This window comes from Haliaeetus albicilla, chromosome 3 (assembly GCF_947461875.1).
Source record: "Haliaeetus albicilla chromosome 3, bHalAlb1.1, whole genome shotgun sequence".
Taxonomy (NCBI): domain Eukaryota; kingdom Metazoa; phylum Chordata; class Aves; order Accipitriformes; family Accipitridae; genus Haliaeetus; species Haliaeetus albicilla.
The window spans coordinates 56,242,210-56,266,975 of NC_091485.1; the positions used below are offsets into that span (position 1 = coordinate 56,242,210).

Below are 24,766 nucleotides of genomic sequence, written 5' to 3' on the forward strand. Positions count from 1 at the left end.
GTAACGCTAACTATTAGCATGAAATAATAAAACAACCTACAAAAGTCAGTAGGACATAAAGTAATATTGTTTTATGGAATAGTGAGTATTTTACATTTTATTCACTTTTTTTTTAATTATTATTAATAAGAAAGATCCACTAGAGAATCAGTACAAAATGGAAAAAAAGCAAGGGAACTGAGGGAAAGAAGATTTGAAAATCTGCCAAAGGAGAGAAGCACCATCTGCATCCCACAAGGCATTATCATATAGTTCTCAATGAGTATTCAGCACGTATTTATTTACCTCGGAGACCTGACCTATCACCTGTTTCCCTTTGCTGTGCACAGGGACTATCCTCATCATAGACATATTTGTCATTGTTAAACTGAGTAGAAACACCAGTGTAGGTATGCACTGATTTACCTTTGGACTTCGTGTCTATGATTCTGGTGACTGTCAGCTTCAGTCAGCAATGAGAGGTTCTTACTGTCCATCTTCAAAGTAAAACTTTGACACTCAAGAAGCTTATCTGCACTTACATATTGAAAAAGTAATCAGCTGAATGTATGTTGTTCCTGTTTATACTCCCATTACTTGTATCTAAACCCAAGGTTTTATTACATGAAGTTGATGAAGGTCTTCTATTCTTTACAAGAAGACAGAATTCAGTCTGGAGTTAGCAGGTTAATTAGTAGTCACATTGATGAGCCTGCAGTTTCCCTTTAAAAAGACATTTAGACTGACAGCCCATCTCCCCTATGGGTGATTCTGAGGCCAATATGGACTGTTGATCCCAGTTTGAGTATATCAGAGTATATTTTGAGTTTCCATGCATTTTTAATAGCCCTGTTTAACACTGGTCAGATCAAGATAAGCACCAGATATTTTTATCGTTCCAGTGATGATTTTCACTGGAAATAAGATATAAATGAAACTATGTATCTGCTATACTCACTAGTTTTCATATTTGTATAGCTATAATCACATATTAAAAAAAAAAAGGGCTTCTAGACTTGGTGCAGAAATTATTTGGAATGCTGGCATTAGAACTGCCAATTAGTAGACCTCTTGCTAAGTTAGTTTTTTATTAAATTGTGTTGAAAACCATCAAACCTTTGTGGAAAGTTTCCCTCCTTTCCATCCCTCCCCATCCTTGACACCCCCAAGAGTTAGTCTTTTGTAAAGATTATAAAGAAAACTCAGTTTTTAAAAGCATAGAATTAGTTTTCTTTAGGTTAAGTCATCTGTAAGAACACAGTAGTACTTAGGTCCACAGTTTTCCAAAATATTTAAAAACCAATCTGATTTCCTTTTTGCCATTTAGTTCAAAGAAGATATTTCTAAGGATCTCTCATGTTGCAATTCCTACTCTATAGCTTTGTTTCAGTCAGATAATAGGGCTTAATTTTAAAATGCTTGTCCTGATGCATTTTTTTCAAACTATATCTGAAGTTAACTGTTTTGTTCTGCTAGTAGTATTCATTTCCTCTTACCTTTCATTTAACTAATTTGATGAAAAAACCTGTTGGTGTTACAAATATCCTTGTCCATCAAGAATAAGATATGATTTTGAAGAGGATAACTATCAAAGTTTTGAGTCTTCTGCAGTAGTAGAGCACACCAGTAATAAACAGAGCAAAGGAGTAACCAACAGTAACAATGTTAGAAGACAAGTTTGCTGAAGAAATAAATTAATTAGATTAATTTATTTTTTTTTAACTTAAAAATAATTAATTAATAGATCTATCAACATAGCGCAATTTAGTTCTACACGGTGCCAGCTGCGCTCCAAAATGGTTTTGTTTTCCTATGTATTTGTTTCTAACAATATTTTCTTGGTACTATGGTCTCTTGCCTATGTGTGGTCATAAATCAGCTGTACTGGTCTAGACAAAAGTGCCCTAGCTTCCTGCAGTAGCTAGCTGCAGTAGGCTCTTCTGCCTTACCCTGTTCTTGACTGTGAGGCTTAAACAAAATGTGGCATCTTTATGTTTGTATGTTACGTTGGAAGGCTGTGCTTCACAAAGTATGAGATTTGAAAAGTATTTGGTTCTAGGCACAAAGGCTTACGAATGTCACGATGGATGCCTGCAAAGTACATGAGGATGAGAGCACCATGAGAGAGTCTGGTGACAGGGAAGAAAGCATGCTTATTTTTTTGAAGGCTGGTCCAAATTTCTGCTCACAACCTTTCTCCCTTGCCCTGTTGCTTTCTTGTTAAAAAACAAACCAGATTCCTTCGTCTGGTACTACCTGTTTGGGTGAAGGCACAAATATGTTGGTTGGTACTGCATGCTACTCCCTGAAATTTGATATTGGTTGCCAGAGAAAACTGGAAGGACATCTGAAGACATTAACTGGCAACAGAATAATCCTTAAGGATATTTCAAGCCTGGATATTGATGATGAGAAAAAACCTCTTATTCTGTGTGTTTCTTTTGCTGGGACATCAAGAAAACTCTCAAAAGGGTACAAAAAAAAGAAAAAAAAATCCAACACTCTTGTGCTAAATAGATAGCAATTAAATGTTAGTACTGACATGATGACAATAGTTTCTTCAGTAGTATTGGCATAATACTCTAATATTATCGATAGTGTTTTATGCTTCTATTTTTAGTAGCAATGTCTCTTCTATAAAGATGTCCATCTTGAAAATCTAATTATTTTCAGAAGAAATTCTGTTACCATACAGCATGACAGTGTTATACAGCCTGTGACAAGCAGTGAGGTGGGCTTTTTTTAGTGTTTCCTTCTGTATTATTAATGATGGCTGACCATTATTATCAATACTGTTATTACATTTTATATTTTGATTTCAAACCTCTTCTCTTCTTCTCAAAGCCATCTTGAACTTGATAGTGTTTAATAGTACAACTTACTTGAGTTGGTTGTCTGTGTGTCTGTAATGGAAAACACCCGATTCAACCCCTAGTTTAGTCCTGGATACTTGTTCTACTCCAAGTGTTCTGGGTTCCCTCTCTTTTTCCAGAGCACTCTGTGGTGTGACAGTTTCATGTAATGTTAGTTATCGTCTGTCTTTTTGATCAGTGTGAAGCAGAAACTATATGCAGAATTTGTGCTATATTCAGTTCTACTCACCTTAGTACCAGAAGATGTAAGAAAAAAAAGAGGGTGCTCAAAGGATCAGTGAGATATCTGAGTAACTCTTAGACTGTAGTATGTGAGAAAGATTAAATTCTAAGAACACTTACCTTTTAGTAAGGTGATAATTTACAGGGTCGTGACAAAAGTCTGTTAGTATTTGAAGGTACAAACATCTAAAAAAGGTAGTATCTTTAGAGGAGTTACCATGAAGGGGAATGGACTGAAACCGAAAAGCAAATTTTCGTTGAACGTTAGGCAAAATGCTATAGTGACTTCTTTTCTATTAAGGAATAATTGTTCTAAGGAAGTTGTGTAAAAGCAGTGTCGGTCTTTAAAACTGAAATGGGCAAAGTATGATAACAATATCAGAGGTTCAGTTCTGTGTTGCCACGTCAGCACTGGCATGGTATAATTGGCCTTCCTACAGGCTGAGTTTGGTGGTACTGAGTTCAGTTAACTAAGCATTATTCTTTTATGAATACCATGTGCAACGTTAAACAAAATACTGCACTTGATCTTGCATGGTTACTAATCATATTGAACCTCTAAATGTTATACTTTCAAAGTTAAACAGGTACTGTGTGTATTATATTATGAAAACCATGACTTCCATTATTACAAAAATAAGTTCACCCTTGCGTTTCAGCAGTCACACAGTGTGCAGGAGCCAGGTTTATAAGAAACTTAGTTTGCACTAAATTTAAGTTGCAACATGTATGTAAACTGAGCTTTGCCTTTCTAGGGTTGTGCTTGTACATATATGATGAATGTCACATGAAGAGCATCAGTGAAATTTTCACAGGCTTAAAGTAGAACGACAGCGGACAGAAGAAAGGCACTTATGGTGTAGAACTGAAGGAGGGATGAAGTGAAGAACTTGTCTAATGTACAGTCAAACCTCCCATGGCTCAAACACAGGCAGTGCTAATTGCATTCATGGATCTGTTGGAGCTATTGCCTCAGTGCTACAAATGGTCTGTATGTAATTAAAATCTCACTAGAACATTCACTCTTGATTTGATAGTTTTGGAGGAATTAAAGAATATTCTTACAATTTTTTCACCTTTAAGTCTACTTGATGGTGGGGTTGGAAGTGCTAGAATACTACAGTGCTCTATTGGTTTTGGCTTTTGATGAGATAGTACAAGAAAATGTGCATCATCTCCTGATATTATTACAGAATTGCAGAATGACTGAGGTTGGAAGGGACCTCTGGAGGTCATCTTGTCCAACCCCCCTGCTCTGACAGGGTCACTTAGATCAGACAGATATGTTAGTAGCTGTGGCAGGACATTTTAAAAAGCAGAAATTATTTACTGGAAAATGTTTTGGCAAATAAGATTTTTTTCATTAAGGGGAATTACGTTTGACAAGAAGTCTGTTGGGGAAGAGAGTTTCAATTTATTTTGTGGATTAGTTCTTTAGTCATATTTTGACATTATTTAATGTTAAACCGATAGCAGTAGTATATAATTGTCACTACTCTTATTCGCACCATAAAATGACACAATCTGATAGTAGCTAGAAGTGCTTTATTTTTAACATGTTAATACAAACAGGAAACATTATGATGTAAGAATACTGAGATGTTTCCATAAATATTAAATGCCATGTGTAAAGATTTAAAATACAAAATTATAAAATTCAATACTAAAATGTAAGAGTAGTGATTTTGTCATGGAAGAACATAAAAACAAGAATGAAAAATAGGACCACGACATAAAGAATTGACATTCCAAACCATATTTTTTTTTTTTACTGTTTCTTCCCTTACCAGATCTTTTCAAAATACTGAACTCCACAGAAAGTTTTAAAGAGTGTATGTTTTGTCACTTAATATTTATCAGCTAATTTCCTTTGGAAATCAGTATTTGGAATTTAGTTTCTTAGTTTTCTTTTTCGGCAGCCATAGCAATTTAAGATTATTTCGAGTAATCTGCAAGTTTTGTAAAATAGCACTGCAAATTGATGCAGGTGTATTAGTTGAACTTTGAAAGGCTTCTTTGAAGTGTGGAGTTTTAGTTGTAGGGAGAAACTGGCACTTCCATGAAGGTGCAATTGTTTACTCCTTAAGTGAGAGAAAATAACAACTCTTCTGGAGTTCTTACCTAATAGGGAAAAACCTTGGCCAAATCAAAACCAAAACATAAGCCGGTCAATGATATTTTGATAATCAAATTGTAATACCAGTGGAACCAGTGAACTTTTCAAGTGAGTAAGTTTACTGAGAAGACTCAGCCTGAAGTAAGATTGCCTCATTTAAGTTTGGCATGTAGAACAAGGTATTAGGAAGTTTGAAAGTATAGGTGAAAAATGTTTTCAGAACTCCTGTTTGCTATGAAAAAGAAAGAGGAGATGGGTTATTGACTGATCACTGCCAAAGCATCCAGTAGCCTAATTTGTAGGAGTTTTGCTGAACCAACTTGCAGAATAATAAAACAACAATCATGATAAGAGGAGAGGAGAATGAATTCTTGTTTTGATTTGATGCTTATTGCTTTGAGATTTACATAGCCTCATAATAACACTTACCAGCCATCTGGTTTCCAGAGGAAAAAACTTTTTTTTATTCTGAAAAGGCTAGGACATAACATGCACCATTTAAAAGCTCATTGTCTGGAAATGACATAATGACTTCGTGTTTTCAAATTATTAATTAGTGATTAACTCAGAAAACCAGCAGGTTATGCCAACTCCAAGGGAAATGCAATGTATTTTGTGCAACCTGGCAATTCCTACCAGTGAGGAATCAAATTAAAGTAGTAAAAAAGTGAGCAGGGGTATTAAAGAAATCAAGTACACTGTAACATGCACTTCCAGTCTATATTAAAAGGTGCAGTTTGCTTATTTGTATTTTTGGGTTTATATACCTATATGTATAAAGATACATAACTGTAAATGACATAGAAATGTTGTTACTTTTCAATAAATCCTATTGTGTATGTGACCTACACTAAGGTATGCTTATATTATATATTCCTGAGATGTGATGATGAAAGTTAATTTTTTTCATGGTGATTGTAAGACGTATATGCTGATAAAGCACAGGTTAGTAGTGCATTATATTTTCGGTTAACACAATAAATGCTGTAAAGTTGTTATTCTTTGAAGATCTTAAAAAACCAAAACACATTTCATCCTTATGGTGCATCATTGTAAACTACAGCAACTGTTATTATTGTAATTAATCATAACTGACAATCTAGTGGGCAAAATGAGATCTGAATATCCGCAGAAAAGAAACTATAAATTAATATTCCTTTGCAGTGGACCCTCAGGTTGGGAGTGCTTTACACTGGAGGAACACTGCTGATGCCCAGTTTGTGGCTTGTTGTGGCTAAATACTGCATTTTATTCCATCTGACTTCTTTCAGATAATTTGGTTTCTATTAAAAATATACACTATGCATTTATCTTACAATCTGATCTAAAGATTTAGTACTAATTTGAGACCCTTCAGTCTTGTTCTGCACATTGATAAACTCCATTATGGGATTAAAATTAACAAATCCCCTGTAGTTATTTCAAATTCAAAGCTCTAAGAATGCAAGTAACTAATTACATAGTTCTATAGCTCTTACATACTATTTAAGTAGGTTTTTATTATATTTGCCAAATTATAAGAATCTCACTAAGCTAAATTACCACTCATTCTAGTATGCATCTGCTAGACAAAGATCATGAAGTTTGTGGTTTAGCTAATTCCTAACATCTCAACTTTCCTTTGCTGTTACTTCAGAACTACCAGTTACTTTAAGCGTGGTGTTTTTTTCCATTTGTGTCTGTTACATCACCTGCTGTGGTTTTAAGTTTTTCCTTTAACCGTGTCATTGAGTTATGGATCAGTTTAGGTGTACTTACTTTTTATTGAGGTCTAACCCAGTTGGCACTGTATTCAACATACAAGCTCTGTAGCTTTGATCATGTTATTAGAGATCGAATTTGGGCTATCTTTCCGGGGCTCATTTTTCTGCAGTATTCTTTGTTTCATTTATATTAGAAAAGGCAGGGGGGAAAAAGCAATAATAATTTGAAGAGAAATGGCAACCTGTGAGAGAAGTCATGAGTTCACTGCTGATTTCTGGACCTAAAAAGTCCAGATTCCTTTTTTCTGCTTCTTGGATTTAATTACATGATGACGTACAGAGATGAGAGACCAGTTTCCATCTGAGGAAATGCATCTAGAAACAAAAGATGAACAGGAATAATCTGCAGCTACCTACAAAAATAGAAAGTGTTAAATAAACAGAAGAAAAAAGACCCCTTAATTTTCTATAGCAGTATAGGATGTCTTTGCTATATGAGAAAAATGTGAGTGTTTTGTCTTGAAACTGGGGATGTAAAATTACAGTGAGTAATGAGTATGTATTCCTCTGATCCCTTAATGTACTTGATGTGAGGTTCCTCTTTCATCGTAGCTAACATGCTGGCCATTAAATACACTGCAGCAGCATCATTAGTGGCTTCAAAGTGCTCCTACTTGCATCACATTTTTCCCTCCAGCAGGTGAGTGAGAACAGTGATTAGCAACTACCAGTATCTGTCACTCACTACTCATGTGATTGCCAGAGAAGTTCTGTGTTTGGAGTAAGGGCTGTGTGGGAGTTGGAGGTAGAGAGTGAACTTTTGCTGCCTTCATTACTCTGAAAAGCTTTGTGCTCTGAGCATGCCTTGGCCATGTGTAAGAGAAAATTTATCCTATTTGGGGTATGGTGTTTGAAAGTACTGCTTTGCTATAGCAGTACTTGGTGAAGGAGACAGGCTGTAGAGAAAGGCGTCCTGAGTAACAGGCAGCGTGTTACTTATCTGTTTGAGATCCTGAATGGTGAGATTAGGACATGCAAAGAAGCTTCTGTTGCGTACCAGTATCACAGTTTGTTGTGTCTGGAGGAAAGGATTCACTGAAAATTTCTGGATCCCAAAACCTCAGAGGATTTCACTGGACTGTTTGGAGCAGCATGCCATAGATGTTATTTGACAGGTGTTGACTGGTGTAGATGTGTCTATTCCTTGTTCTCTTAGCTTGATTTAAAAAAAACCCTACAGGAGTAAAACAAAGTGAAAAGGGAGTCTTGAGTATTTTCGTAAAATTGCACCTTCACTTTTCATATGCAAGTTCCAAATATCTCATACATTTTTTCTTTGTAATTCACTTTTATAGATATAAAAATCAATGACACTTCTCATAGATGTATGAAGCATCAAATATTTGAATTTTTATTATATAGATACATAAAATTTTAGTGAAAGACACAGAATTAAGAAGCCATCTTCTTACACAAACAATGCTTTCTTTCATTCCTTTTTTTTTTCTATGCCTGTAAATTTAAACTTTATTTTCATACTTATCTAGCTGAAACAATCCACAGGAGCTGGATAATATTTGCATCAACATTAGCCATGTATCATGGGGCAAATTACATAGCCAGTATTTCAAATTAGATTGCCAGTAGTTTCAGCAATTGTTTTGTAAAAGTTAGCAGATAAGAATCATACAGAAATAAATGATGGGTTTAAAAACTATAAAATATACCATAAACTAGGGAAAAATGCTTCAGGGATAATATTTCTGTATAAGCAAACAAGACATTTTCCTTGTTCGCTCTGTTACATTTAAGAAAACTACTGATAAACTACTACTGCAAAATTATTCCCATTATTCTGCCTAATGTAGAAGGTTATCTACAAGCATCACAGATCCATCTCCGAGAGCTTTATGCCCAGCCTCCTGTTTGCTTTGTAGGCTTTAGTTAAAAATTCCCTTCATGAAAATAGGTGCACTGTGGTACTGTGGTAGTTTTGTGTTGCTGCTGTGATTTTTAGTAGGGTGTTGAGTCAGGATACTCATCTTGTCACCTCTGTTCTTCTCTTCCTCGTCTTGTACCACCAGAAATACACAGAACAGCATCTGCTGTGGAGCATCTGCTGTGAATCTGTTGTGACTGTAGGTAGAATTAAGACAGCTAGAGAGACAGTAGGTCTTCTCACTCCATATCCTTGTATTCGACAAGATCTCTACGCAAATATGATCCTCCTGATTTCTTTTGCTATGATCTATAGTGTACAAGAAGTTACAATTCTGACTGGCTGAGATGCTACCTTCTAACGAGAGCTTTCAGAGAAGAGATCATTGTCAATCTTGGAGGCTGCAAGTGTAGCTGGTTAAATTAGTAAATGGATGATCAAGATGGGACAGTAGTAGGAGGAATGGGGCTGGAACAGTTAGTGGGTACAGTTTATGAAATTACTTTTGTCATTGTTAGCACCTGTTAATAGTTTCCAAAATCTGGTTTCAACTGGAATCAACTCCTTTTTGAAATCTTTCATATGGGAAAGTAGTTAATGATTTGGGTTTATTTTTTTTTTCTTTTTTGACTATTTCTGTTTTCTTGCTTTCTAATATAATAGTACAGTGCTTGTTCTAAAAAAGAAAAAATTAAAATGCCAATGCCACCATAAATATTATAGATGGAAGGAAAGAAATATTTATAAACAGCTTATGCAGCTTACTGTCCATTCATAGTCACTGAACACGTGCTCTTTGATGCTCACTTTCAGTGCTTTTCACTGAATGTTTAGGCCTTGAGCATGTAAAAATGTTTCAGATTGGGAAGCTTACACACACAAATTGCTTAAGTGAAAACACAGTGGAGAAAAGTCATTTCAGTTCTACTGGGAGGTAAACTCCTGCCTAGGGATTGACTTCCCCAAATTTGCTTCACTGACACCTTGCATTTGAATCCTAGCTCAGGTGCATTAACACTATATGGTAGAAACCACGATTTTTTTAGCCACTAAGACACATGAAGCCATTAAGACATTTACCTTGTAAATTTGTCCTATTGACACTGCATGGTTTAAGCAAAAGTAGACAAAGGAAATTAAGTCTAAGTGCACATATGATGTAACAAGGTATTAATTACCTGTTGTCTCAAGTTTTTATATAAATCTGGCAAGAGTAACTGGTGGGACATGCGAAGGGACTGTAGTGGGCTGTGTGGCTGCTTGGATGAGGGATCATTGGGAGCAAAGATGTGGCTTCCCAAGGACATAAAAAGTTCTTTAGGAGAATCCTCCAAAAAGCTTATTGAAAAATCATGGGGCTGAGGCCCATAACTTGCTGAAAGGTGTGAAACAGCTCTGCTAATATGTATAGGTGCTGAGAAAATTTTAAAGTTTGGACCTAATTGGCTATTTTACTTGTGTATTCAGGAAGAAAAATAGCAGCTGAATCAGGATCAGTGACTGCACAGGAGGTGACTTACTCATGCAAAAACCTCTTCCCCCTTCTTTTCTAGTTTAAATCACTTTCTACATTTCAATTACCCACTTTACCCTTAGAGCAAGAACAGATACTGTTATTTCTGTTATTTTTTGAAATGATATAAATACATCATGATAAATACTTTTAAAAAAAGCCCTCTCCAAGATGAAACTTTTACTATCACTTCTTGTCAGAAGACAGAACAATGTTGCTAGTTCTAGAAGATCCAGATAACCTTCTGTTTCATTCTTTAGAGTACTGAAACACAGTTTATAGATTTTCTTTTCATACAGTGGCATGGGATCAGTTAAGATGCCTCTGGATTCGTACCCTTCACTGCTACCAGTTTTGCAGTCATGTTGGAATCATAGCACCAAGGAAATCACTATTAAAAATTCCACTGACCTTTATTCCTGGGAGTAGGAATTCCAGAACGAAGTTGCAACTGTTAAATCTTCTCTACTGTCACTGTGTGCATTGCTTCTTAAAAAAAAAAGCTTGTTCCTTATGGCATTGAGAGACACACGTAGAAAGATCCCTACCTTGAGGGTTTTATAGTACAGCAACACTTTGACTGCCAGCAGGTGGGAAGATGTGAGGAGAGGAACATTCTTTTAAGTGCCTTTCATGACACTTGTATTTCAAAACAGTTTCAGTTCTTTGGCAAAACATCATTCATCTGGTAAATGAGTGTGATCTTTTATGATTAGTTTGGCCTGTACAAGTTGTGTAATAATTACCACACACCACTTGCCTTTTTTTGGTATTCTCTCTGTGCTCATGTTGAGGTAAAATCAATAAATCCTTACGTTCATCTGCAGGATAAATATGTCCTTTCTGACTTCTGTGAGCCAAACAAGGTGCACCTTGCAAAACAGAGCCCCAAAAGTAAAAAGAATTGCTGTGACTCTTCTATGGATAACGGTATTGGAGGACTAAACCTGTATGTTGGCCTGAGCCCCTACTTAAAAACAGAGGTCTGACATTTAACTGCAAGGGTCTTGCAGCTCATGTTCTGTGCACCTTTTTTTTCTTTTTTTCCCATGCAAATGAAACTTTGGCATTAATGGTACACTTGCACACTATTTTTTTGAAATCAGCGTCTTCCTAAGCATGTTTTGAATGGCCACTTTTTCATCATTTCACTTTTATTGATTAGAAATATCCTGGCCTTGGCTCCAAGAGCAAACTGACTCTAGGCACTGTCAGTTTTGTTGTGGCCGCTTCGATAATGGTAAGAGAAAAGAAGACAAGAGGATAAATGAAAGTGAGGTTCCAAATTACTGAAACATTTAAAGGTCTTTGAAAAGTTTATGTACAAGCACAGTTAATACTGTCATGCACCGAAGAGCCAAAAGAGCTAGCAGTGAAGAATATTAATCTACTTTTATAAAATCAAAGGGTTCATGTTTTTTGCTGTAAAGAAATAATTTGAATAAAATTTGACCCTTTCTACAATAGTCTGTGGGTCAAATTGAACCTACTATTAAAATTCTCTAATATCTTTCATGTATTAGCATTTCAAAACTTGATTTAAATATTCACAGAGCTCTTTTTTTAATAAACTTAACAAAATTCAGGTAATTTCCTTCAACTTTCTTGATTGAAGGAAGGCAGTAGGTACAGATATAAAAAAGATGTACAGCTACGAGCAAAACCTGAAATCAATTATATATAAGAAATAACATAACACATGGAAAAAAATTAATCAAAAGGAAAAATTTCTGCTATATGATTTTCTTGGTCTGCTACCTGCAGGCAAGGAACGTAAATGAAAAAAAAAAAAATCAGCATTCTTCTGACAGATAAGGGGAAAATTAATAAAAATGTTTCCTTCCTACCAGATCCCCTGATGCAACTTAAGTTAAAAGTGAGTGGCTGCAGGAAGAACTGATGTTTAAAAATAACTCCTTTTTTTTTTTTTTTTTTTGGCTACAGAAATATACTTTCATACTTGCTGCTAAGCTCAATTACATCAGGTTGGTATGGATTTATAGTGTCCAAAGAGCAGCTCTTTTCCATTCCTTTTTCTATTAAGTTGGTCGTTAAATCATGATCATAAAGTTTCTCCCACTCTGAAAGTGAGAAATGGTTCATTCTGCTTGGGTGCCGTGATGAAGATGTAACGAGTCGCTCACAAATTGGCGCAATCTTCCAATCTGGACAAAACTTTTGAAGTTCAGCCAGTTTACATAACAGACTGGAGAGGTTCAATGTGTACAGGTAGCATTGTGTCTCTTGAGTATAGCTGTAAAAATGTAACAGGAATTACAGAAATAACTTAGTTAAGCTAAAAAGAGAACTCAATGGACTGAAGAGGGAAGCATTTTAGTAAAAGTGGGAGTGGTTTGTTTGACAAGTATTGATCTTCTTAAGAAGTATATTTAAGGGTATTTTTCTAAACTGATTTCCCAGTTTGCACTTAAGTTACCTACTACCAATAGCATGCTTAATTTTAAAGCTATTCCTGCAGTGGTCAGTTTGTCAAGATTAGGTATTGTCATCTATCATCTAACAGAAGAGTATTTAGGCACCTCTCTTGGCCTGTTCTCTCTATTCTCATGGAATTATGTGATTAAAATATTTTTAGTTCTCACAGGAAAGAAGGAAGAGGCAATATTTTTTACGAAGAAAATTGAAAATTGGGATCACTATTAACTAAAAGCCAAGAGAGAGAAGTAGCATGGACAGTCATGGGGTCAGGTTGTTGGGGTTGGGGGAGCAACTAGTTCAGTAGGAAAACTTCTATTACCGTTTTCCTTTATTATCTTCTATGATATTAGCTGCTGACTCGTGTACTTCCATTTCTGTAATTCATGTAGATACTTCTAGTTCGAGGTTCTCCTTCTCAGGGGAATATTGAAAGTCTCAGTGATTGAACAGTATCTGACAGTCCTAGTGCTCGACAGAAACTGAAAATTTATTCTGATTGCTACAGTATATATTCATCTCCTGTATTTTATCAGTCCATGACTTCATCCTGGTTGAACATGTAAGGTCTAAAATATTTGAGCCTGGACACTTAAAAAAAATTCTACAACACACAAGAGAAAGCCAGCTTCCCAGTGAGGAACCTGGGAGTATATTTTTGGTAGTGTCTAGTAAAAATTTCTTCCCCAAAAGAAGGAGAAGTTGAATTGTTTCTGTTGGGGTTGTTCACATCACTGTTCAACTTGTCTCCAGGCTGCTGTAAAAGCTCAGTGGTTGAAAACAACCACTCCTTTGAGTTAACTGAAAGGCTGAAGAAGCAGCTAAGCATCTTGTATAGAAATCTTCCCAGAAGGAAGCTAACTCTGAACTACTGTGTGGTGTCTTCACCCCCACTCCCATATTTAAAATGAAATAAAGTGAACCCTCTTTTATATTTTTAATGTTTCTGACTGAATTTTTAGGAAAAAAGTTCCCTATGTGTCTTTCACATGTGAATCAATATGAAGTGTTTGCCTGCTGGTTTTTTTATTTAATTGTTTGTATTTAGAAGAAAATGTTCTTGTTGAAACAGGAGACAAATAGATTGATTTTTCTGAAGCTTTTCCCTCTGTAATCACAGAGCATCACATACCTTGGTTTTACCATAAGCTAAGGATAATCTGTGTATGGCAGTATGTTTTCCTAGGAAATACTGGATGGATCACACAGAACATGCAAAATTCATGATGTTGATCCAGCGAATTTCAGGCCTCTCTGAGTTATTGGAGTTGTTATTATTTAATGCTACTACTACTACTAATTATACTCATTAACCTCTCCCCAGCCACTCACTGTCAAGTATTGTAGACTTGCTGAAGCATTCTTAATTTGTTAAGAGCACTGATCTATGTTGCTGCTTTGGGAATGTAGGAGAATATTGGTAGGTGGGAAGGAAGCTAACCACTTAACATTTTCATGAGATAATTATTTCAATGATACTTTCCCACTGTAGGATACATGCATTTTAAGCGCAAAGCACTGGACAGGAAAGCATATAAGCATGTGCTTAATTTGAACATGCATTTAAGTAGTTTCATTTAGGGAGAAGTCTGATGAATTTGACTATGAGAAATGATTACAGAACTTACTTACCCAGCTTAATGTTATTGACTTTCAATTATTTCATTATGGTTATAGTACCATAAAACTGGAGTCATGCATTGCTGTATCAGAACTAACAGGCTCAAGGGGTCTGATGCTCAAATTTGTGTTCTGAGGAGTGTTTACCGTAGCAAAAGCATCTTTTGTTAAGTGAATGTAAGCCCTTTTTTGGTGGTTCATTCTCACACTTTTCCATGTTATTAAAATTCTTACAGTGTTGGTTTTGTTTTGCTAAATGTGGCCTATCCTTTCAAGTGTTGAGGTAGCATCTGTTACTCATTGTGTAAAGATTGCCACTTAGCTATCTTTGTGTGTGTGTATCTATATGCTTGGATTTATGTAGAAGTATATGACTGTTTGAGAAAGATTTATTTATTTTTTTTAGCATTTAATACATTAATAGTGCTAAAAAATATGTGCTTGAGTGTCTGTAAATCTGGTACAAATTAGGGAGCACAGTTCAGATTTCCCCACACTGCGCTGCCAAGTGGCCTCAATCAGAAGTAATTTTCTCCATGAAGGCACATGCAGCTCACTCGTCAGCCTCTCCTCAGTAGATATTGTTATTTGTATCAAATTATATGTGGTGATTTTTTTGAAGTGGACTACTGTGTCCACTAAGCCATATAGATTTCTGCCACATTGACTCCTTCATTGCTGTCACTGATTGTACTGTTTTCTACTGCCTCTTGTTTATCTATGTTATTTGAAAAAATATTTGAGATTTATGGTCATATCAATAAATATTCATGAAACAGAGTAAGTACCAAGTGAATAAACGGAACTACCAACCCCCTCAAAATCTCCCGTGTTGTGTACAACACAAGTATTTGCTTGTTCTGTAAAGGAAATAGTTTTTTCAGGGCTTCATGCCAAATCTAGAATGAAGTAATGGAGACTTCATTTGCCTTCAGTACTCCCATTTAAGATTAGAAATTGAGTTTTTACCTAGTGCATTTGGGAGTTCTTAACTGTTTATCATGTATCTAGCTAATCTGAAGCATTTCAGAATCACCTCTCCTTAGATTACACCACATTCTTTTACAAAGTGCTAATAGGAAAAGAATTGCTGAAATGAGAAGACAAAATATCTAGACTACCTCTAGAATGAAGTATTCAACTAAATTCTTAAACCATTTCAGTTTGAAATTTTACTGTTTTATTTAAAATCATATCTCAGAGCTGTTTGCTGTCAGACCACTGTGACACTCAGATGAATTTCAGTAGTACGAATTATTTGGATTTGCATTGCTGTGTCATTATGGCAGTTGTTGGTTGTAATATCACACTTAATCAGCAGTTATTGAAAAGCATTTTTCAGCAGAACAGGGATGGGACCTTGACCCTGTTCCAGTTGAAATAAAAGCAGACATCGTACATGTTGTGCCATAGGTGCTTAATAACATGATCAGTGTAAGTACTGGGTGTAATACTGTTAAATTAAATCAACAATTTAAAAGAAATGCAGAAAGTAAAGTATAGTACTAAAGTAACTGATTAAGCTGTATTTGGACTGTTGAAGGTAATATATCAACATAATAACAACTGGAAAAAAAAGCACTATCAATCAGAGAAAGCAGTTGAAAGAAACTGTTATTTTTAAAAACATTTATTTTTGTCTGTATGTCTCTGTATTTTTAAGTATTTTAAATCAGGGAAGAAGTTGAATAGGCGCTGTGTAGGTTGTTCCCTAGATAAAGGAGCTAGTAAACTTTGAAAACTGACCAATACATTTTTGAACCAGATAAATTCTTAGTTCTCTAGCTGACTTGATTTACTGATATCAGTAAGAGGTTTTTGGAAGCACGTGGCCAAATTAGGCAAACATAAGCCTGCAGAGTTTATGTATTTGCATTAGTCAAGAATATGTAATTCCACACAATCTTTATTGTGAGGTTCTGAAAATTTATTCATTGTCTGTTCATGTGCAAGTAATTGGAGTAGTCAAGAATAGAGAGTTTAATCTGTTTATGCTTACCTAGTAAGTGGCTTTTGATTTTACTGTTTTCTTTAACCCACTCTGTGTTTGAGTGATAATTAAAAATAGCCACAGAAATCAGGCATTGATATTTCAGTTCACATGAAACTAGCAACCAAGAAATACTTAATTTTGCTGTTACTCTTGTGGGCTGGTTTTAACTCATGTTGAACACTGCCTTACTCTTTAGTTAAAGTTATCAGTTAAATTAAAGTTATCAGTTTATAGCTCTGGGCATGAGCTGAATGTATTTGAACACTTAAAAAATAAAAGACGACTCAACATGAATGAGACAGAATTTGTCCCAAGGATCAGGTTGTAGATGGGTGAATTAGACAAGGCAGCAGCAGCTGAAACCTAGAAAAATATTTATGCACCGATCCCTCAATTTCAACAAAAGTCATGCTGTTTTTTGGAGTGCAGCGTCTGATGTCAGCCCCTGAGGTGAACTATTACGTAAGGCTCTGATGCGTGCCTGTATGCGACTGGAGAAACATTATTGGGTTTTATATGTGGGTTGGCATACGCAAAGCAAAACCCGGAGTAGATGCCTGCATACCTCTGATCTCGTTTGGATGTGACAACATTTACAATTCTGTTTTCAAATGCTTGGACGTGAAACTTGAGGAAATGTTACATACCTGTTCATACATAGGATGTATCTATGGAAGCATTTGTCAAGAATTTTGCTTTAGTCTGAGATTTGCTTAAAAGCCAAAGTCCCAACCCACAAAAAGACGGGTTTGAACCTGCGCTGTGGAGCTGGTGGGTACATTGTTTTTCTTCTGCCTTCTTGGAAGCAGTGTCAATAGAAATTATAAGGTGTGTGTTTCCATGACTGCTGCAAATGAAAGCATACTGACTGCACTTCTATTCTTTTCTTAATTAGCGTACGGTGATTATTAGCTTGCTGATTACGTACTGGTGACCTGATCAAACAAACCAGTTTAACATCTAGAAACAGACCTAAATGTCATGTATACACGCCAATTGGATTACTTGCAGGTATATTGCTTTTGCTGTATTTTGCAAGTCACTTATTGAAAAAGTCAAATGACAAAGACCCATTCAGCAGGAAGTCGACTTTCACTGAAATGCTGGCTGATGTTTACATTTTTTTCCCCAAATTTAAAATATTTGGAAAATTTATTAAAGGCATGTGGCTGCTTTTGAAATGATGCAAAACATGGTATTTATCCATCTTTATACATGGCAGAAAATTACAGTTCCCTAAAATAGCATATTTTTTGTTTCATTGTGTTTTTCCTTTCTAGTTTATTTATCCAGATGTTACCAGTGCACACCAGTAAATGGCTCTACAGACAATGTCACGTATTAATAATATGATGAAATCTGAAAGGTATTTTTTGTCAGTTTGTGCAGAACCCCTTGTGCTTTCATTTCTGCCATGAAAGTGGACACACGTGAGCTGCCCAAACTGCCCATGTTTAGCTGCAGTGCACTGCTCCAGTGTGTGCTAGTGCTTTGTTCTCCATTCCGTACAGTGCGGTATCCACTCTTCGTTCCCTGTGCATAGGCAGTTGCTGGATTTTTTCCCAACATGGCTAGAAGGTGCAATTAACAGTAATGGATACTTTGATAATGAGAATCTTTATTTCTCCAGCCATAATAATAGCCCCTTATTTTAGGAGATATATTGTTGAATGACAGCTAGAGTTGGTGAGTATGTGTCCACAAAAGTGGGTTCATTTGGTCAGATTCTCAGCTGGCACAAATAGTCATATTTCCGTGAAAGATAGTAAGCTGTATTAATTTATGGAATCCCAGCTGGGAATCTCAATCAATTTCAATAAAAAGTAACCATCGTATTCCTAAGAATTACACAACCTAGCCTAAAGTGAATTTTGCTGTTTTAATAAATGTAGGTAGTTGCTGGTTCATAATAAATTACATAAAATTAGAGTGTAGTCAATATTTGATTTCTTTTAAAAATTTATCCCTTCCTTTTCATCGAATGCAACAGAATAATTTATGTATTGTATCTCAGCATGATAGATTATATAGGAATAGTGTATTTAATACTGGAAAACTATCATATAAATACAAATTACATTTTTTTTCATTAGCTGGCTAGCTTTCATTTCGAGGAAGAAATACTCAGTCAATTATAAATGAGGCTGTGCTTTCATTGGAGAGTGAAATATGTAATTTTTTTCAAGCCTCAACCATGTATAATGAAATCTCTCTTTTGAAATCCAGTCTTAAGATGGATTTTGAAACATACTGACATTTAATAAAATCTTAGTTAAATTAAAATATGTTCAGTTATTTCAAATCTCTATTTAAATCTAGGGTAAAATTCTACACCTGCACAAGAGATGTCTTTAGCAAATAGTTACTATTAACCAATGATCGTGAAAAGTGTGTATATAAGAAAGAAGAAATTTTAGTTTTTGAGTACATTCCAATTGGTAACTGGGGCGTTCTGTATTATAGATCTGTCAGGCACTGGCTCTTTAAGAGGATCTGTAGCAATAGTATGGCTAGGTAACTAGAAGAAGAATCAAAGACCTCAGGCTGCCATTTCAAGTTCAGACTCGTTCCCTGCTTCTGTAACTGGCCTATGTTTCTGTAGCCCTCAGCTGGTAGTTTACTATGATGGTTGTTTGGCCTCTCTGAAATGAAGTGATAGTCTGTCTGAGTCCCATCCATTGACTGGGAGTCTGTTAAAGAGTCTAGCAAATGAATGATCACGGATACTGTCAGGTGCTAGTCGAAGCAAAATAGCAGAATAAGCTGAAGTTTATACGGTCAGTACCTTTGTAGTAATTCACTGTACTCAGTACTGTTAACTCGAGAAATGAAGCCTGTAAAGGGAATCTATTAAGGACTGTAATTCAGCATCAAAAAACAATGACTAACAAACAAGAGAAGGCTCTTCACTGTTTACGTGGCTTTACAAATAGAGCTTTGATTTCCATTGTTAAAATTGTCTGCATTTGGTACTAGAGCCCAATGAATAATGACCCCCCCCATGTGCGAGTATTAATACATATTATTAATAACACTTTGTGTATTCTGATGTGAAGTCATCAGGAAAACAGTCACTTTCAATTTCAATTTCCATAAAATGTTATTTGTCCAATTCTAATAAATGTTGAACGCAGCCGTGGAAGGAAAAACTAGCAAAAGACCCCCAGTTATAAGTTCACTAAGGTTTTATTTCACATTGTCCTGTTAGATGGTTTTGCCACAGTGTTCCTGATTCTTTTTAAAGGGCCCCTTGAAGATGCCATTGAGGATGAAGAAGAAGAGTGCCTGTCTGAGGAAAATGATACTATCTCAAAAGAAGACTTTCCGTTGGAGGAAAGCTTTTCTGCAGAGTTTGAGCCTGAAAATCTGAGCTGTGAAGAAGTGGAATACTTTTGTAATAAAGGTAATCATTGTAGCCCACCTCTTGAGGGAATACTGGCCAAACTGTATCCAATTGGTCAAAAAGATTTTTTGGTTTAAAATGTACAAAAAGTCCTATTAATATAGTACATTAAAAATAGGAAAATGAGTCACTTGTGGAATTAAGTCTGGTAAGGAGTAAATATTTAAATGTGTTGGAAGATGTACTTTTCAGGGAGGTGAATCGTCTTGCCTTTAATGTTTTCCTCCAAGAATGTTATTTTCTATGTATTTAACTGTAGAGAACAGACCTCAGAAGTCAATTATTATCAGATCCGAAGCTAGCAATGCAGCATGTCTGTTCATTGCTTCTTTGCCTAGGAAACATTGCTAGAAAAACAGATTGTGTCTGTAGATTCTAGGATTAAAATAGAGCTTATTATAGAACTTATTATGCATGGTAGAAAACTAGTGATTTGTGAAAGGATAACTTTTAAAGTTGCAGATGCCTTTTTGATGCATTCGTTACTTGCAAATTATTGAAGATAGAGGTATTTTAGCATAAGCCACACCGATTCATTCTTACCCAGTGTTCAGTCTGCAAGGTTGTGCTGTTTCCCATTCAGCTGACAGAAAAAGCTCACTATCATGTACTGTTATTTAGAAGATTGATTTAACCTTCTTCCTGCCAGATTTCCACTTGATTGCTTTATTGTTTGTCTTCTGCAGGTAAGGATGCCTATCAAATAGCTGGAGTTGTTGTGGTGATGTTCTTCTGTTAGTCCACAACCCCCTCAGACATTTGGATATCGATGACTTCTCTGTCTTTCTGTTCTTTCCCAGATACTGACATACATTTTCTCATGATAGTTTGATATGCCCCTGTTTTTATATTATTTCCATCTGTCTTGGACAAAGTAGAATAAATTCGTTAGAAGAGTCAAATGTTACGATTGCAGAATATTAGTCTTTCTTACAGAGTCTTCAGTCATCAGTGGGGAAGGCATGAAAATGTATTTTCTACATGTCCTATCTGTAGCTTACAAACTCTTGAAAAAATAATTTACTTTTTGCACTATGGGTTCTTGATACTTAGTAAGCCATTTTAAGAGATCAAAAAAGTCTGGTCAATAGTTCAGAGTTTAGGTGCTACAAATCTTACTGTGAGGGAAGAAAGTCCAGATTATGATGGAAATGCTTTACAAACAGGCGGAGTTAAGTGCTATTGTAACTGTGCAGTAAACAAATACTGCAATTACTGTAGTAATTCACTTGTTCACATGCCTCTCAGACACCATTTTCCTTAGCTGAAAAAAAGTACTGTTCCTTTTACTAGCATTACTGAATAATTATTTAAACCACTACTTGCATAATTGTTATACTGGCATCTCTTGAGTTCCTTCTGTCAGCAATGTAAGACTATGCACCACCATCAGTTCACATATAATTAACTCTTTTGCTGTGTTTCCAGGGCCCACCAATAGAAATACTACTGTTTTGGGTGAAATTCAGAAAAATACATGATTTTGTTTGTTTATAGCAATCAATATTGCAAATTCATCTTGAATTTCAAGTTATATTGGCACTTCCCTTTAATGAACGCATCTTTCAGGGAAAACACTGAATCCAGGCCATTGTATTAAACAAGATCAGGAATTAAATGGGAATACATTTAAATCTGAATCTTGATTATCATGTTTTATTAAGGACATCTGCTGATTCTTCAAGCTGAATACCTTTTGACTCCTCAGCAGTTCTTTTTCCAAGTATGTTGTAGTTATAAAAGAATCTTAAAACCTATACACTGCAACTGCTGCAGAAGAAAAGTTGAAAAGGAAATTTCTGAGGATGAAGGGGCACATAAAACCCCTAATCTACTTCCAGCTGAGGCAGTGCGACACAAAGTCTCACTTTGAAGTAAGTTGAGAATATCCCTGGAAAAGGATGGAATGGGAGACTAGAAATGTATTGGTTTTTATTAATGTGTCAACATCTGTTGAATGTCCTGCTTCTTCAGTGTCACATCTTCAGTGTCACATCTTCAGTGTCGTTAGCAAGAGGCCACATATGTTTTTCTGAGGCTGAAACCCAAGAAGACAAAACTAATCTGGAAAGCAAATAAATTTCTTTTGTGCCCTTTTCTTAGTAGAAGGGATTGTGACTGTATTATATAGTAAATACTAAAAGTGAGACTGATTCTCATGGTATTTGTCATGAATCTGTTAATCATTCATAACCTTTTTTTTCTTTGTAGTGCTTCAGTATTGAAATTAAAAGATGGTGTGAGAAATAAACTTTTTTTCCTAAAAATATTTTTTCTTTAACATCGTGAATAAAAGCTTTAAAATGATATATGTACCAAATAGGTTAGAGAACAAATAAATGCATTCTAATTTCTGTTTGGAGGGCCTGACTTTCTGATTTTTGTTTTGCTCTATGACAGTATTGGCAGCCTGTAAACCACAGTTATCTTCAAAGGAGGGAAAAATAAGTGTAGAGCCATGTTTTCTCATGCAATAGGTTTCCTTTTCCTGGAAAATAACTGAATTGGCATGGGAATCCTTTATGCTATCTCTGCATTCTCCCCTTGCTAGCATGGACCATTAAATGTTCTAGAAAGTAAGGGCATTTTACTGGATATAAATATTCATCTGTCTTGGCTCCCCGTTTCCCTCCCCTGGGGTTTCTTCCTAGCTGACCCAGAACAAGAGGAGAAATGAGTAGTGGGTCTTCCTGCAGGAATCAAGAGACGTGGGCAATAGATGGCACGACTGTTGGGGAGGAGGTGTTTGTGAGGCTTCACCCATGCTATGTTTTTCGTACTTCCCCAGCTCTGTAAATCCAAGCATCACCTAAAACCAGAGGCTTTTAACTATCCCAACTAGGCACTGAAGGCGAAAATTTACTGAACTCACATTCATTCAGATGAATGAAAGTAAAGGATGTACAGGTTCACAACTTGATAACTTTGGCTTTTTGACTGAAGAGATTTTCCTGTCAAACTATGCCTGATCATATTATAAGCAGAGAGCAGTCTCTTACTGTCTAAATTGCAAACAGCTAACCTTTATAAAGCCATACCTGTCATTCCCACCTTATTAATTTGGGTTTGTGAGATTGATTCAGGAGAATAGTTGCCAGAATTAGAAGGCGAAGGCAAAAGCGTCTGCAAAGTGTGAAGCAAATTAATCACATTGATTGAGCTACATGTCATTTTACAACTTCTCCGTTTTCAAAATTATGACTTTTGGCTATTATTTTTCCCTTCTCCTTTTGCTCATTAATGACTTTTACGACAAGGAATCTGGAAAATTCCACCTCCCCCCCCCACTTTGGCAACACCACAAAACCACAATTAACTTCGCTACATGTGAATAATTATTCCTATGTAGTCTTCATTTACACTCAAATGTGAAGAATTGAACAGTGTTTAAGCATGTAAATATTAAAAGCAAAATGGAAATTAGCAACCTACTATTTATCAGGGATTGGTGTAAGCTTGCAACTGGGAATTTTTAACCTTTTGGATGAAGTTTCCCATCCAAGAATGAGTATTTTAGAAGAGCCTCAGAATAGATGGCAGTTAGAAGTTTGATTTGTTTGCAGTTTTGACAGTGAGATTAGGGGAAAGGGAGTATTTTGGAAACAGCCATAATAAATAACACAGTCATAGTGTTCTTCCACTACAAAGCTGCGCTGGTCTAAATCTTTGGAGTAGAAACAAAAAATTTGGTAGGTGGTAGCCTTGGTGATAATGCATTGCATTTCGTCAGTTTGTGGCCTTTGAAAATTGCTGTTTATGCTTAGTTACTACAAATTTCTGCACTGCAGGTAAAGAGGGTATCTGATGATGCTGTCCAAACAAAGCCTGTATTAGCCTGGAACCTCCATTTGTGAAGATTTTTTTAGTGTCCAGATAGTGGATATCTGGAATTAGAGTCTGTACCAGATTAAGATTAATTCAGATTAAATTCAGATCTAGAAGATTTATTAGGTAAGTGCCAGTATTTAGGTAGTCTGAATAAGGAGAAAGTAGCCTGTCTCCCATAGAGAAGAGTGATAGAATAGATGGCTGAAAGCCTTCTGTGGAAGCTAGGAGATAGTACATACAGATTAACTTTTTTTATAGGTAGGAATAAGAAAATGAGGTGATGCTAACAGTTAAAAGAGAAGAAGTGAGCTGGAGGCATGATGGGTCTTATAAAATCAAGAGGGTGTATACAAGAAAGGGGCACAAACAGCAGAATAATACAAAAGCCAATAAATTGGAGGTGATGGGATGAAAAACAAAGTACTAAATCTGGTTCATTTGGGCTGTGAAGTAGTTTATCATTGGCTTTTTAGTCTCTGATTGCTGTCATCCTGCCTAGATACCCTCAGGGGAAAAAAAAAAATCTCGTCTGTTGCTTAGCAAGTTTGCCATACTCCTATGGAGGTGTCGCCTTTTCCTCTCTGTAAACAGCCAGGAGAATAGGAGCCTTGTCTACTTGGTAAGGGTGAGAACTGGCTAAACAAATTGCGGTTCCTTGTGACCTTCTTAGCAGAAGTGTTCAATGAGGGATTAACTTTCAAAGGAAAAGTTATCTTGAGCAATGAGAGAGGTCACCTGAGATTAGTAGATAGTTAAGCAGCTGTGTTCAGAGAAGGAGAAAGGCAAGAGAAGAAAATGGAGGCAGGACTATAACCAAGAGAGAAAATGTGGGACTGTTTCCAGAAGAAAGAGGTAAATGGAGGAATGTACGTATCTGATAATTAGAGAAAGCGTACCCATTTCTTGCTACCATGCATACCAGGACAATTTTGTTAAATTCTCCTGTTCTTTGCTTGTAGCATAGCTATTGTGCTTGTTCCTCGTGTTGTAGGCTTCCCATAGTTACTCCATCACAAGGTAGCATTGGCAGGAGCCTTCAGCGGGAGGAGATTCAGTGGCCTTAACACTACTGGTGGCAGATTGGAAAGCAAATGGCTTCTGTTTCCCACTGTTAACTGCGCTTCAGGTGGTGATATAGGAA

At 36.0% G+C, this 24,766-nt stretch overlaps 1 protein-coding gene across 2 annotated transcripts in view; it reads left to right on the top strand.

Moving 5' to 3' along the window:
- ZFPM2 (zinc finger protein, FOG family member 2) overlaps window positions 1-24,766 on the top strand; it is a 322,662-nt gene that overhangs the window by 45,467 nt on the left and 252,429 nt on the right. The window contains exon 2 of one of the 2 annotated variants that reach the window (XM_069779886.1): window positions 19,639-19,797. The exons of the other annotated variant lie outside the window; for it this stretch is intronic. Coding sequence (XP_069635987.1) covers window positions 19,639-19,797 — 159 coding nt within the window. The remainder of the gene's footprint in view (window positions 1-19,638; window positions 19,798-24,766) is intronic. 2 annotated transcript variants of the gene reach the window in all.